At 42.3% G+C, this 15,535-nt stretch overlaps 2 protein-coding genes across 5 annotated transcripts; both read left to right on the forward strand.

Annotated features, from left to right (window-relative positions):
* The first annotated feature begins 740 nt into the window (after positions 1-740).
* Positions 741-9,880, forward strand: rassf2b (Ras association domain family member 2b). Of its 4 annotated transcripts, none has more exons than XM_053421041.1 (11): positions 741-1,012; positions 4,573-4,615; positions 5,745-5,818; positions 6,711-6,786; positions 6,867-7,018; positions 7,788-7,903; positions 8,431-8,573; positions 8,978-9,131; positions 9,218-9,339; positions 9,469-9,566; positions 9,780-9,880. In XM_053421041.1, exons 3-11 carry the CDS (start codon positions 5,766-5,768, stop codon positions 9,847-9,849), a joined length of 984 nt encoding a protein of 327 aa, XP_053277016.1. In that variant the 5' UTR covers positions 741-1,012; positions 4,573-4,615; positions 5,745-5,765; the 3' UTR covers positions 9,850-9,880. The 4 variants fall into 4 exon arrangements, with proteins under 4 accessions (XP_053277016.1, XP_053277014.1, XP_053277013.1 ...); XM_053421039.1 differs by lacking the exon at positions 741-1,012 and adding an exon at positions 2,785-2,962 and having other exon boundaries at positions 7,800-7,903; XM_053421038.1 differs by lacking the exon at positions 741-1,012 and adding an exon at positions 2,786-2,962.
* A 3,568-nt stretch (positions 9,881-13,448) lies between these two features.
* Positions 13,449-15,456, forward strand: sprn2 (shadow of prion protein 2). The gene has a single exon (XM_053421490.1). It carries the CDS (start codon positions 14,212-14,214, stop codon positions 14,725-14,727), a length of 516 nt encoding a protein of 171 aa, XP_053277465.1. The 5' UTR covers positions 13,449-14,211; the 3' UTR covers positions 14,728-15,456.
* Positions 15,457-15,535: the final 79 nt, after the last annotated feature.

Here is a 15,535-nt window from a genome sequence, read left to right on the forward strand (position 1 = left end):
CTAATAAGATGAGGAATATTCACTCAGACGCTTTAGGTCAGATCTGAGAACATCTATAGCATCTATTATGTCTTAGTACAAGAGTCAATGTGGGTTAATATGTGTTAGTTATAGTGTTAGTATTAGAGTCATTATGTATTAATATTAGATTAATTGTGTAAGTATGAGTATTAATATGAATCAGTGTATTAGTATGCGTACTAGTATTAGTCAGTGTATTAGTGATAGTCATAATGTGAGTGTGTACTAGTCCTAGAGACACTCAATTAGTGTGTGTATTCGTACTAGAGTCAGTGTATTACTGTGTATTAGTGATGGAGTCGTACTGCATAAGTATGTGTATTGGTACTAGAGTCATAGTATATTAGTAGTAGAATCATAGTATTTGTACTAGAGTCATAGTATAAGTATGTGTAGTGTACTAGTATTAAGTCAGTGTATTAGCACTAGAGTCACAATGTGTTAGTGTGCATTAGGACGAGTCAGTGTGTTAGTCTGTGTATAAGTAATGCAGTCAAATTATTAGTACTAGGGTCATTGTGTATAAGTACTAGGGTCATTGTGTATAAGTACTAGAGTCGTAGTATTCTCCGGCTCTTCTATTGTCATGTTTTCATTCAGTGTGAACAAAGGGGCGTCGGGGTCGCTATCTGATTGGCTCTCGGCCATCCACCCCCCCCCCCCCCTCCCCTCTCAGTCCCCAGTCTCTCCTCCGCCCCCCCACCCTTCCGCGACGCCGCCGTGCGTCGAGCTCACGCGCGACAACAGATGTTCGTCTCGCGCTCTCCTCCCGGATTCTCAGCTCGCGAGGAGACGAACACGCGCCCGGCCGATGGTTTCCAGCGGAGAAAAGGAGTTAATGTGAACGGAGGACTTGATGCGAAGAACCGGGTAGGAAGAGGAGAGACACCGAGGAGGAGAACCGCAGAGCCCGCGTCCCTGGGTTGGGTGAAGCCCCGCAGAGGAGCCCCGAAAGTCGGCAGGAATCCGAGCGGAGCGTCGCTGTAGCTAAGTGAGTGGGATCGTGATGATGTGGACTGGGTGTAGTTTGATGTCCTGACTGTTGAAACCGAAAAATACTAAAACCTCCTGACACCAAAAAAACAAACTGGGCTCCATGTTCGATATGACACATGCATGTGTGGTTGACATACATGTAGTAGACACGCTCCACGTCACTTCATGTGAGGATCCATGAGCACAACATGAGATATGATCGCATCATTTAGTGAGTGACTGACGGTCTGTGGCTGTGTTTTAGTGGAACACGTTACATAACGAGCAGTACATCTGTTCACAGTCAGAGGGAGGACAGACCCTATGACTATAAAGTCAATACCCAATGTTTTGGCCTGTAACTCGATCCACTCAGCTGGAAGTACTGTAGTTCTGTAAATCCCGTGTTCGTGGAGGGTGTAATGTTTCCTGCACCTTAGAGTCAATCCAAACTGAACACACCAATTCCCTAAATATGTCTGATTTCATTCAGCAAGTGAATTGAATCGCTAACAAATAAACAAACCAATGTCAATGAAAACCTCCTCTCCTCTCAGGGCCCAACATTCTCCTTAAACTCAACCAAGCCACAACCAATGGCCAGATTCTGTTCATCAAGATCTATGAATTATTGGCCAATAGGTGAACATGTATGATAGAAACCAGCCTATCTCGGGAATGTTAAAGAAAGAGAATTTAAAAAACCCTTCATTCGCCCCTTTGTTCAGGTCCGTGTCAAATTTAATGAGCTCCTCTTTTACCCATTTTGATTTGTTCCACAGCTGTTGTACCGGACTGCATTGGTTTAACGTGCGTGAACCCAGTGAACTAGCTTTAACTTCTCACTGATGATGCTAGTCAACTAGGCCGACTACTAACTTAACTAACTGCTGAGGAGGTTTGTTTGTTTGTTTGTTACGCAAACAAACAACCAGATGGATTATCACGTAGCTTGGATGCGATATGGGTCAGGGAGGAAACCATTAAATAACGGAGTGGATCCAGGTCAAGGGGCGAATCCAGGTTTTTAGTTTTTCCACTTTCTTTAACAATGTGAGATTTTTCAACATTTACACCGTTTTCCTTTGAGAATTTGGTGCAGATCCAAATAAAAAACCTGCATTTAGTGATTTTAACATGTGGTTTCACAAGGGGACTGTTTTTTACTCTTTTAATGCCATTCTAGTTTTTCTCCAAATCGATTAATAAACTAATCATGTTCTCAGTTGATGGTTTGGTCAGGTAGCCGAAATAGAGCCCATTGTCACATGCACAGTCATAAACCTTAAGATATTCAGTTAAGAAAACCAAATATCTATTTAAAAAGCTGCAGTCATTGGATTTTTTGACAGTTTTGCTAGAGCGATTCAATGGTTATGTAAACAAGTCCACAGATAAGAGGCAGCAGCAGCTTCATCTGGATCTGGAGAACGTGGAAGCCATATTTAGATCTAGATGCAGCCTGGCGACATGTTCGACAACCTGAGTATGAGCAGGAGAGACAAACACACATGAACTATTTTTGGCTCAGTGTTGCAGGATAGTTGCTGATCCTCAGATGTTTTTGGGGTTGCTATGGCTATGCTGACAATAGAGCGACGGCGGTGGTAGAGCGGAGGCTAAAGACGAGGAGATGGAGTTGCTGGTGGAGGGTTTGAATTCTGAACAGGAGGAGGAGAGGAGCTATTCATCATCTGTCTCCGGCAAAGACAATAACAGAGGAGGGTTCACAGGCAAACGGGGCGGGGGGGCAGAACACAAGCTTTCATGTGTGTCACTGAAAGAGAGAGAGAGCGCGAGAGAGAGAGAGAGAGAGTGGAAGGGAGGGGTGGTGGAGTAAAGTCAGGAAGTTGTGGTCATGAGTTTTAATAGCATGTTGGTGGATGGCCTCACAAGGGCGAGTGAAGGAGACAGAGGAGAAAGCTGAAGATCGGGCAAAGAGGAAAGAATTCACCGAGCCACCGTGGTGAGGAAACAACGGAGCAGATGAAGGGGAATATAAAGATGCAGAGATATAGGGCAAGATGGAGGCGAGTGATTGGCTGATCTTGTAACGAGGCACGGGGGAGTCTGTGGATCCGTCTGGCTTCCTTTAGATTCTGCTGACGGCTGCTAAACTAAAATCCAAGACGGCTTCATGTCGTAAAGATCATTCCCACAGAGACCAGTACACGTGGCTGCAATAGAGGGCAGTTCTCACTGGTTTCAGAATATCAAGGTACATATATATACGCGTTATTTGGCCTTCCATCACAGGTTTATGAGATTCATAAAGAAATCTGTAAATTAAGTTTTAGCTTAAGAGTATCAACGCTTGGCTTCATTTGATTCCTTATATTGTTGCTAATACGTCAGTGAGACAGTTCCTGCTTTTTGTTTTCTTAACCATTGTGAGTAGAGCAGCTTTGGTGTTTTCAATAATTTCACAGGGAATAATTCATGGGTTTGATGAATAAAATCAGGCTGATTTAGGGGACTGATCTGTGAGTGTGTGTAATTATGTTTTTTTACTGCATTTCTTAAACCTTGCTCACATATTTTGATACACATACTTTAAGAAACAGTATTTAAAAAGGTAATTCTGGTCCAACCTAAATGTCACGTAGCCGTCACAGTCTGGGAAAGACGAGGCTTTGTCACAGCGTTACAATAAACACAAACCCCCAGATAACATCCAGTGTCATATCACATCATCAGAAAGGTCACCCAGTGGCTTGCTGTGGTTTGAAAACTTGATGTAAATAAAACCATTAAAATCCCCTGTGGATAAAGTCATAAATACAATCGTTCCAAACCCTGAATATGTCAGTTTTATTCTATGGGGACTGACAGTCGAGCAACAGCTTTAGAGGTTGAGAGTTTGAATCCATCTTCGTTTCCGAAGGCTCCATTGTAGTTGGATCAGTCGGATCACTTGGTTGCCTTGTCAGAGAACAGGCGGCCGAAATGTCAGTGTCACACCAGCGCTGGCCTCCCCTGTTAATGAGACTGTGAACTTGACTGTCCTTGACCACGACCACATTATTAAAGGCTAATGATTTCCTTTGTGTAGGTCAGCGGTGACTGTTCAGAGCTTTACAGGCATAAAATAGTTGCTGAAATATTAATAGAGCCTGCAGGGGGCTGGGCTGATTGGTGTTTAATATTTAATTAGTTTCACAACAACTGAGCTCACTTTGTTTCAGAGATTGACAGCCTTCGCTTATTTATCAGCATCTTTGTAAACACTCGGCTGTGAGGTGTGTATGGGTCTTAGCAGATTCTCCACGCATGCACATGTACAATATGTCCACTCTGTGCGTGCGCATGATAACTCATCTGCGCTGCTTGAATTGAGGAAGTTTTGTGCCGTGTGAGGGCGAGTGTCAGTTTCCTGTGTGACTGACTGAGCAAATGAGGAAGCGATTTAACGGAAGGGGAGCACTTCCTTTAAACGCCCCCACCGCTTCCTTGTCTGCTCGCCGTCACACTCACAAGAAAGGGGGCCTGGTGGACGCCTGAAATCCACACCAGGGGGACAACTGCCGGGGACACTGTCTGATCGTCTGATTTCTTTCTCTCTCTCCACATCTCCAGCTCCATCTCTCTGGTGACTCAACGTACCTCCGTCCTCACCACGGTAAGATCCCTGCTCCTCCTGCTGCAGACAGTCCCCGATGTGTTGTTAGTGGTTGTAGAGTTGCTGACTGTGTTATCACAGAATAATATGGAGTCAAAATGTACAGGTCAGCACCAGTGGTTGTTTTTAGGCCACAACCACAAACCAAAACCTTTCTGCTTCTTAGAAAACGTTCATGTCTTGTTCACTGTTCGTAGCAGCCATTGATTTCCTCCTCAATCTATTTCCATACATTATGAATGAGGTGTCTGATCGAACACAAGGAGCATAAAGAATGCACTGATGTTGAGCTCAGAGTTACTTACTGTGAGGAGGCAATTCAACTTCTGCGTGGGAATTACTTAACGATTATTGATAGATGATGGATTGCACAGCCTGGAGAAGTCTGCCGCTTGATTTTGTCTCCATAAGGGAAGAATGAGTCTATAATGGCAAGAAACTTTTAGTTGCAAGCTTCAGACATTTCACAAATATGAGCATCATGTTGGCAGAGGATCATCAGACTTATTAGGATCAACGATTCATAGTGGGGGGGGGGTGGAGCCAATCTAAGCTGACATCGGGGGGGAAAGGTGGGGTAGAAGCAGAAATGATTTGGTGCAGCAGGTGGCCCATGTGTCCTACAACTGCGCATCTCTTTCAGGAGGCTTCTGCCCTACACACACACAAACACACACACACACACACACACTTGGCAAAGGGGGAGGTTGGCAGCATGCCATTAATAACAGCTGCATGTGTGTGTGTTTTGTGTTTCCTAGTTTTTTTGTGTGAACGAGAGAGGAAGACATAAATAAAAGAGTTAAGACTACAATATTAAGTAAATTGAGGACAGCAGCCGTCTGAGTCCATCACAAAATAAACATAGTGGTAGTTTAATATCAGCTGTCTGTATCTTGAAGGAAATTGTTGACAGGAAAGTAGATATGATCTGCTGCTGTTTGTGTTTTGCTTTCTGGAGCTTTACCTCCTCCTCCTCTTCCTCCTCCTCTTCCTCCTCCTCTTCCTGCAGGCCCTTTGCTCCTCTCCCTGTTGCTCTCTCTGCGTCTGTGCTGGTCATGAGGAGTCATGAGACTGAATCAGACGGATGAAAGTGATTAACTCTCTGTGTCGCGTCTTTGTCTCTCAGCTCCTCTCATGCTCGCTGAAAATGAATGACACACAGGACGGGGTTCAGATTGGAGAGAACAAGTTCATCAGCAAGTAAGGATCAAGAACCAGGCTGATTGTCGTATGAACACATGTAACACCTGTATACACGTCTAAAAAAACTGTATAAAGTCATTTAAAATCATCTCACTTGTTTTAAAACGTTTGTATTTATGTCCAAGCAAACATGAATTCATTGATTAACTGATTCATAGACTGTAGTAGTTATACTATGTTAATACTTGCAGGGGTTTAAGTCACCGGAACTAATTTACCAGCATGAGGTAGAGCCCCCACAAATCCTGCAACTTGACATCGAGGTTAATTCACAAAACATTGTAAAGAACGAGAGCAGGAATCTGAGAGCCGACGTTTCATGTGTGTACACAAGCAGGTGGAGGACAGACTTATTTAAAGATCTGAGACGGTACATCTGAGTGCAGACCAACAGTATTGAACAGGAGAAGAGGTGCTGTTTGAGGGAGATGGCTTTAAGTGAAATAAAGAGTAGAAGAACTCACTCTTGAATAAAGATTAGAAGGAAACTCCATTAGGGGGGCCACTAAGGGTGCCTAAACAACCGGGGCCAAGTTTTTTTGTTTTACACCCCTGAGAACTACAGGCTTGCAAGCCAATATAAAACAACCAGTACCAGTTTGCACCAGTATCCAACATTCATGAGTTGGCTACCAAAACACAAGGTTGTTTGAAAGTCAGACAAATAGGGATGGATGATCAAATTATATTATATTTTATGACTAAAATGAATTTGGTCGTTTGTTTTGAAGGGATTTTCAATTTTTTCCTGAAAAAGAAGAATTGCTACGACCACAATTCATCTGCTTCTGTACATAAATGATCCCTGTTAAGGACATCTGATCAAACTGAGCAGCAAGTTCCTTCCAACAGCATTTACCCCTCAGTGATTCAGTCTCTCTGTCTACAGGGCAACCGTCCTCTCCCATCTGAAGACGTACAATCTCTACTATGATGGACAAAATCTACAGCTCCGACACAGAGAGGTGGGTATATATGTGTGTGTGTGGGGGGGGTGTCTGTTTATGTTTGTATTGATCACGGCATCTATCCCCTTTCACATCAGGAAGAGGAGGAGCTGATTGTCGAGGGCCTGCTGAATATCTTTTGGGGCCTGCGTCGACCAATCAGGCTTCAGATGCAGGATGACCACGAGCGGATCCGACCGCCCCCCTCCTCCACATCCTGGCATTCTGGGTGTAATCTGGACAGTCAAGGGTAAGAGGCCTGGACAGATCCAGTTACACCTCAGTGACCGGAAAGAGTGAGATGCTGAAGGTCAATGAGGGCAGATATAGATTATGTCTAGTTTTTTTTATTGGAAACAATCTTTTTTTACAATTTATGTATCTTAAATTTGTGTCATATAGTTTATTGACATGAGTTATTCTTACAGATTTAATCCTGAAATTACAAAGTTTGATAAATCACTTAATACAGCACCAATTTGCAAAGATCCATATAGAAAAGATCATTATTAACCAAAAGCCTCCCAACCCCAAAGCTCCTTTTTCAGCTGTTTAATCCCAGTCATTAAATGAAGCATTTATCTTCTCAGTATAAAGGCCTGCATGTAAATGAATACCAAAAAATACCATTTAAATATTTTATGGAATGGGTAAATGATTCTTAATATCTGTCCTTTTTTATTCTAAAACAGACAAAACTAGAGTGACTCTCAGTATAATGCAAACCTCCGCCATGGCCCAACAGTCCCCTAAAGAAATTCAAATACACGAGATCCAGATTAAATTTGTTTTACTCCGCACCAAAATTTCATTAGCAGGATTTATCATCAACAAATGTAGGGTTTCCTCAACAGTCAGTAACTGTAACTCCCTCACTTTGGTTTCATGTGGGGCAAATTATTATTAACTTTAACAACATTCTAAAAACAATATTTTCAGCTGCATCTTCACAGTTTGGCTCTTTTTCTTTTACAGCACGTCTCTCAATTCTCTGCTCTCTCTTGTTTTTCTAATTAAAGTTCCACCAACAGCACAGATGGTGAACAGTTGTTAGAGCAGGACCCGCCCACACTGGAGGTGACGCCACCCGACAACGAGCCAGAGGACAACGGGGAGATGGAACAGGAGACAGACGGTGAGTGGCTTAACTGACGGTATGAAGTAAATACAGTAAACATCTTATATCGTACCCCAATGTCTGTAACAACATCACACCTCAGTTCTTAGTATGCACGGATGAAACAACTGAATTACTAATCGGGGGGGTGTCACTTTATGTTGTCTCATCAGTTGTTACGACAAAAAAAGAAACGTTGGATTAAGTTCAATGAGATCAACACCGTGACTGATCATCATGGAAACTTCTGGGGAGCGAAGAATTAAACCTTATTTTTAGTTTCATCAGAGTTCGTTTTCAAGCCTCTAGAGGAGTTTTTTTTTCACTATTAAGTTCTATTAATTTGGATAAATACATAAAACCTACGTTAAGACTAAATTACCATCATTCTATCCTGATCACAGCTTTAGAAATACAAATATGGTTTAATTCAGTGTATAGATATCCAACATCGTCACTGTGACGTCATTAATTTAAAGTCCACACCTTCAGGGGGACACTGAATAATAACTGATGATCTAAAGTCCTGATTGTTGATTGGACAGAGGAGAACGAGAGCTCCGCCCAGCTCCTTCGAACAAAGAGCGATGCCGGAGTCCTGAGACGAGGCCAGCGACGCTCACCGAGCGACCAGAGGAAAATACGACGCCATCGCTTCTCCATCAACGGACACTTCTACAACCACAAGGTGATGGTTTGCCCCAGTGGAGCAGACATAAGCAGAATATATAAACATAAATTCATAAATTGTTATTAACAAGCTGTTAATGCACAGTATTCACCAGTGATTCTATCTTCTCCTGTTTAAACATAATGTAAAGTATCATTATCTGATTATACACCAGTCTCCACTTTAGAGTGTCCACACGAGGAGTTGTGGTGATTTATAAACAGAAATACATTATAGTGTGTCGTAATTTATTGAATTGTTAAAGTGCGGCTTACAGCTGTTAAATGAGGGTATAATTACCAAATAACAAGTGAAGCACTAATTGATTTGGCTTAATACACAATGACTCATACACGTCTGTATCTGTACATAAATAAATGCTCATAAATCATTAATTGTATTGTTTTTTCCCCTCTCCTCAGACAGCAGTGTTTACTCCTGCTTTTGGCTCAGTGACTAATGTTCGCATCAACAGCTGCATGAGGACGCCTCAGGTGCTGCGAGTCCTCCTCAACAAGTTTAAAATTGAAAACAGCCCCGATGACTTCGCGCTCTACCTTGTCCACACGAGTGGAGGTGAGCAGGACTCATTCACTTGGTTTATTATTGGTGATCTTACGATGCAGTGGTCCTTCATACCGGATTTCTTTGATTTCTTTCAGAGCGCATGAAGCTGAAGCGCAGTGACTATCCTCTGGTGCTGAGGGTGATGCAGGGTCCATGCGAGCAGGTCTGCAAAGTCTTCCTCATGGAAGCAGACCTGGGGGAAGAAGTCACGTATGATGTAAATCACCACACTGTCACTTCTACCTTAAAGGGGACCAACACAGATCCAGATGTTGCCTCTGTGTCTCCAACACCTCTTTACTCAGTTTTGTCTCTTTTGTCATGACATTCTCTTCTTGTCCACCAGGTGGCGCAGTATATAAAGTTTGAGATGCCAGTCCTGAAGAGTTTCATCACCAAGCTGAAGGAGGAGGAGGATCGAGAGGTGCAGAAACTCAGGAGAAGGTACAGGAACCTAAATATCCAACCACACCACATCGTCTTGTGTCTTGTTGTTTTGTCCTGTCCATAATGACCACAAACGTCATCCTGTCCAACATCTGTTATGAGCTCAATGTGACACACGAGTCGACAGTGTTTTGTAAATATCCTTGAGTGTAACTTCACTGACGCTGACTTTTCTTTCTCTGCCTGTTTGTCCTCTGCTTCCACTTGCAGATATAACTACCTGCGTTGTGTACTAGAGAAGCAGCTCCGTTGTCCTCCAGAGGGGGCGACGTGCATGTGATCGGCCTCGCGGTGACGACCCCCCCCCCCCCCCCCCCCCCCCCCCCCGCACATCAAACTGTCACAAACATTTCCCAGAGTTCAGTATCCTCCGCTCAGCTGTGACCACGAATCACGTGACAAGAAATCAATGTACGACTCTGAGCGATGGTCCAGCTCCTCAGACTTCCTGCCTCCTGCATGGAGTCATTCAGCTCGCTGACAACACCACGACATGCCGTGTTGTGCGCATGTTAACTGTGACCAACTCAGCAACAGTCCTGAGAGTCATGAGGACTCACGCAGCCTTGTAGAGTCTCTTGATTCCGATCCGACCAGTTTTATTTCTCTGCTTTCCTTCCTCTCGGCCGTCACACTCCTCTTCCTCTGAGTAAAAGTACTTTGCAGGATGTGACCGCAGTCTGAAAGCTGATCTCCCCCCGAAATCAATTCAAAGCACAAACCTCCCATTATGCGGTCTTAGCAAAGTGCCTGTTTTAAAGGTTTTCTCCAAGCACAAAGACACAGTTTGATAAAGATATGATCAAGTTAGTGTGATGTGCAAGACGGAAGGGAATCACTGGGGGTTCGATCGAGGCCGAGCTGCAGCCAGAACATTCAGATTCAGTTGATGTGAAACTGATGTGACCACGAGCACAAGTTCATGTCCTCAAAGCAGCGTCCAGTCCCACATCGGACCCTGTGCCCTCATGCTCCTTGCTGTTTGAGAACGTGTTCACTATTGTGATTGAAGGGATTTCTAGACCCATTCCATTTCCCTGCAGCTGATAGTTTCACTGCAGGGACGATTAAAGACCATGTGAGCCGATATATGTTGTAAACATTAGTCTGATGGTAACACCAGTACCATTATTATGTGTAGGCAGGAGTGTTTACGCTGTTTTATTGTTAACGTTAAAGGAATCGTTCGGCTTTCTGGGAAAAACAGCCATTCGTTTTTTTTGTTTACACATATCTGAAAGTACTGGTACTAACTTCAGTTGATAAAATGAAATAAAGATGAAGATGTGATCTGCACCAAACAAGCATGTTCCATCACCGCTGTAGTTTATGGTTTATAGCCCCCGACATATCAGTTTTTTAAACTTCTGCCAGAACTTCTGTACAAAAACCAAAGTGTATGAAAGGATGTTACCGGCTTTAACATGGAGAAGCATCTTTTTTTACACCTTGATTCTTGTGTTGATTAAACAAATACAATATCATGTCAGGATCAGAGACCTTTTAAAAGTGCTGGTCGGTGGATTAGTTTACCTTTTTTCTAAACCAAGCTAACAAAGTTAAATCCTGGATATGTAGCTTCACATGAACTATACAGACACAAGAGTGCTACCAGTCATTTAATCCAACTCGCTACAAGAAATCAAATGTGCAAAAAGTCAAACTGATTCTAAAAGGACAAATAATCTTGAAATAACTCTGTAACACTTTTGAGTCTCTGTGTTTTCTGGCTGGTCGGGTTTTTCCTTCCCGAACTTTATTGCCTTAAATTAATAAATGATGACATTTCAAGCACAGTAAAATAAAATTCTTAAACAGTGAGTCCTCAGAGGTGTTGAAACAGGAGCCCGGTTGTAAAAAGAAACATGTAATAATATTCACAGGTGGTTTCATCAATCTGCTTCATGAGAACGACACAAAAAGCACAAAGCAAGAGTGAAATCACACAAGACTGTGAATTATAGTGACGATCTTAAAATAGAGAAATGTTTTTAAATGTACGTGTGACTGGGCTTTGCATGAGTCTGCTTTTCTCTGTTCGTTGGTTTAGTGTTTCCAACATCAAATCCCGTCTTACGGCAAACAGTGGACCATGTCATCAAACAGGGTGTGTGTGTGTGTGTGCGCGCTTCTGAGAGTGTGCATGTTATATTTTTAGTGACTCTCAAGACTTGCCTGCTTTTGTATTGTGACTTTTACAAATGAATGAAGAAACGTCCGCCTTTCAAATGTTCCGAGGTCAAGCCACTATGTAGACAATGTAGTGTTTTTTTTGTACGATTGTTATTTAATAAAAAAACTTTAAAAAGTTATCTTGAGAAAAGATGCACTTGTACGTCTGTGATCTTCTTGCTCAGGTCAGTGGGTGAAAGGCTTGTTACATAATGATGTTCAAATCTGGTTTGAATTTAAAATGATGGAATGAAACGATTTCTCCCGACAGAGGAGATGAAACATTCGTCATAGTCGAAGCTTTGTGTTACGTCGTGCCCAGCGGGGGGGGGGGGGTTATATAAAACAAGACAAAATTAGAAACACACAAACACACATACAGGTATTTAAATGTGATGTTGCTGTTGCAGCAGCAGCTTACTGTGCACTCAGCCAATGAGCAGGGCCGGGTCTAAGTGATCCACTCCACCTGATGGAGATTGTCTGGAGGATAACAGGCCGTCCCTGGAACAACCCCCCCCCACAGACGGTCCCAGGAGTCTGAGCTGCAGACACACACACACACACACACTTTGTGAAAGAGACTCATCTGCTTCACTTCTGCTTCAACAGGTGAGATCGCTCATTCTAATATACTCTATCTTCACATTTTTTTCTTATTTCGCTGAAGATTTCCAGCTGGTTTAAAATGTGTGTCTTATATTCCTCTATTGTTTGTGTCGGTGGATTTGTCCTTATTTTAGATGTGATGTTATTTCAAAAGCCTCTCCGGCACAAATTAGGCCCCACCTCTTGAAAAGCACAGTTTTTACTGGGAAACGGATCCGAGTGAATCAAGGTGAATCAAACTCACAATGGAAAGTTTGGTTTTCTCTGAGTTACTGTAGCTGGACGTGAGTCACTGGATTATTGTCAAACTACCTGACCCAGTGTAATTATAGCTTAACTCATCTTTTAAGAGGACGCAGATTAGAGAGTACAGTTTGTTGACGGCAGAGAAAATGATGTCATGCTGCTTACTGGGAATAAACTGAGGTCTGTGGGGGGGAATATATACATTTTTTATTAAAGTAAAGGTATTCAAATTAAAAGTCCTGCATTTAAGTTTTGACCATGTAACTACAGAAGTATTTAAAATCTAATAGAATACAAACCGAACCCATGATTATTTACATATATGACATTTCACTGTTAATGTGTATTTTGTACTTTGCAGTCAGTTTAACTGCTTCATAAACTATTGTGTACTTTAATCTATAATAATGAATCATCATTTACAAAATGTACAACTTTAATCTGAAAGGTGATTAGTGACTAATGCTGTTAAATAAATCTAGGGGGGTATAAAGTTCATTATTTCTTCTGGAAGAATCTAGAAGAACAAGCAGAAGTAAACCTTTGTTTTTAAATTGCACTTAATTAAATGAATCAATACCTAAATAATTTAAAAGTTCTGTCCCCTAAAAGCTAAATCAGAGCTAAATATTTTCCCAAATGTCACATATTTGTAATATTTGTTATTTTTAACGAAATTATTTCCAAATGTTATATTATAACACATTTGTCCTTATATTACATTTAATAGTTTATATGTATTATTGTACGGTGTGTACATTGTATATTCTACATATTTGGTACATGTATATGTCACACCATATAGTGTAATATCTGATATTTATATTACTAATTTATTAATATGCATACAAATGTAAATGGCACATACATTATGGCTGATGGCATTGCACAAATATTATTCTTAATGTCTAAGATGTAATATTACGTTTGTATCTTTCATGTCACGGCTCTAACTTCCTCGGTTCCATATTTTATTATATTCACTTCATACAAGTAGTTCTTTGAAACATTTATTCAGTGCAAACAACTGTTTACCTCAAGCAGCAGTTCTGAATCCAGCAGATCCCAATTAAAGGGCATTAGAGATTATGAAAGCTATCTGATCCCAGGTCAGCTGCAGTGATGACGCTTGTGTAAGATGTGTTTGTCAAAGCTGGATTAGGAGCCGTGATCTGTTCTGTTCTAAATTTATCAGAGAAGTAAAAGTACAAAAGCTGCAATGAGGACATCTCCTCAGAGAGTTAACGTGTCGAGCGCCGCGTGGCCCGGGAACCAGGGGTGGAATATTATTAAGTGCTTTCCCTGGAGCTCTTAACTGGAGCACTTCTGCTGCACTTGAGTGCGTCCATTTAATTCTACGTTTGACTGAGATAGATTGTCGTAGTCCTTCACTGAGCTGACAGCTGTGGTTAATACTTCATTCATAAACTTAAGAATATGATAGACTTTATACATTAAACTGCTCAAACCTACGTCTTCCATCACTGTCCAGAGTCAGCTGATCATTTCAAAACATGCAACCAACCTAACCCAACACCAGAGAGGACAATTAGTCCCTCTGACATATTCACCTGCCAATGATGTCCCCTTTGTCTTATTTTGACAGAGAGCCGTGATGTTGGTCCTTCAGAAGATGCCCCTCACAGCGGCCCTGTGCCTGATGCTCCTTGCCACACTTCTACCCAGCTCTGAGGCCCGGCGTGGAGGCGGCGGATTTGGCGGATTTGGCCGAGGTAGAGGAGGCTCCAGCCGGGGCTGGGGCGGTGGTGGTGGCCAGGCCTACAGACCAGTGCAGAGCAGTGGTCCCAGTGCAGGGAAAATAGCGGGGGCGGCTGCAGTAGGCGCCATTGGAGGATCAATGTTAGGATCTGCTTTGAGCCGCCCTGGGTATGGAGGAGGATATGGTGGAGGATATGGTGGAGGGTATGGAGGAGGGTATGGTGGAGGGTATGGAGGATACCCACGATACGGAGGTGGTGGCTATGGCCGTAGGCCTGGCTATGACCCTGAGGGCTCTGGAGATATGGAGTACTACGTTGGAGCATCCAGTGGCCCCATCTACAACAGCATCATCGTTGTGATTGGCTCCCTGATGTCTCTGCTGATTGGCCACTGGGTGGCAGTCATGTAGAGATGGAGACAGCAGGTTTCACAAAACAGACAAAGAACCCTAACCAAAGATACCCCATGACCTGAGAGTGAAGACGACTGTTCCTGGTTTCAAATTAAATATGACCCTTGATTTACGAGAATCTGTGGACAGTTGGTTTTATTGAGTCGTCGGTGACCCACCCACACAGACCAGTAGAGGAGTTTGACTCATTTCACCTCAGCAACGTGTCACTGGGACACCAAGCTCCCATCTGCAGCGCCACTGGTGAACTCCCAAACCACTTCCTGTAGATATTTGTCAGAGTCGTGAGGTAATTTAACTCAATGAATAACTATCTGCATTATATCCCACACTCTTGTTTCTCCTTTTAATGTGTTCAGTGTTTTTTTTTATACAAATTTTTCATGATTGCAGTGATGATGAGGAGGACTTTAGTGATGGTGATGACTCTGTGTATTGTAGCAAACACATTGTCCACACACAAACTGTGAAACATGAATAGATTAGTTGTGTAATCTGATTAAATCTACCTCAGGGAACAGAGTTTAAGAGCAGCTGTAAACTTCATTTGATAACCACCATCTCCCAGTCTATTCCATAATAACAGAATAATTGTTTCCTCCTGATTCACAGTCTACTCTGCATATGTTACATTTTCTGCTCATTATTTGTATATTTAAAGTATATTGGACCTAATTAAATACATGTTTTCTGCCATTTTGTAGATTATTATGTAAAAAGGCAAAATGTCCCATGTTTAACTGTTGTAAAAGTAAAAAATAACCTAGAACAAACATTTCTGTTGATTGTTTTTGTGGTTCTATTG

The sequence above is a fragment of the Pleuronectes platessa genome, chromosome 4 (assembly GCF_947347685.1).
Source record: "Pleuronectes platessa chromosome 4, fPlePla1.1, whole genome shotgun sequence".
NCBI classification, from domain to species: Eukaryota; Metazoa; Chordata; class Actinopteri; order Pleuronectiformes; family Pleuronectidae; genus Pleuronectes; species Pleuronectes platessa.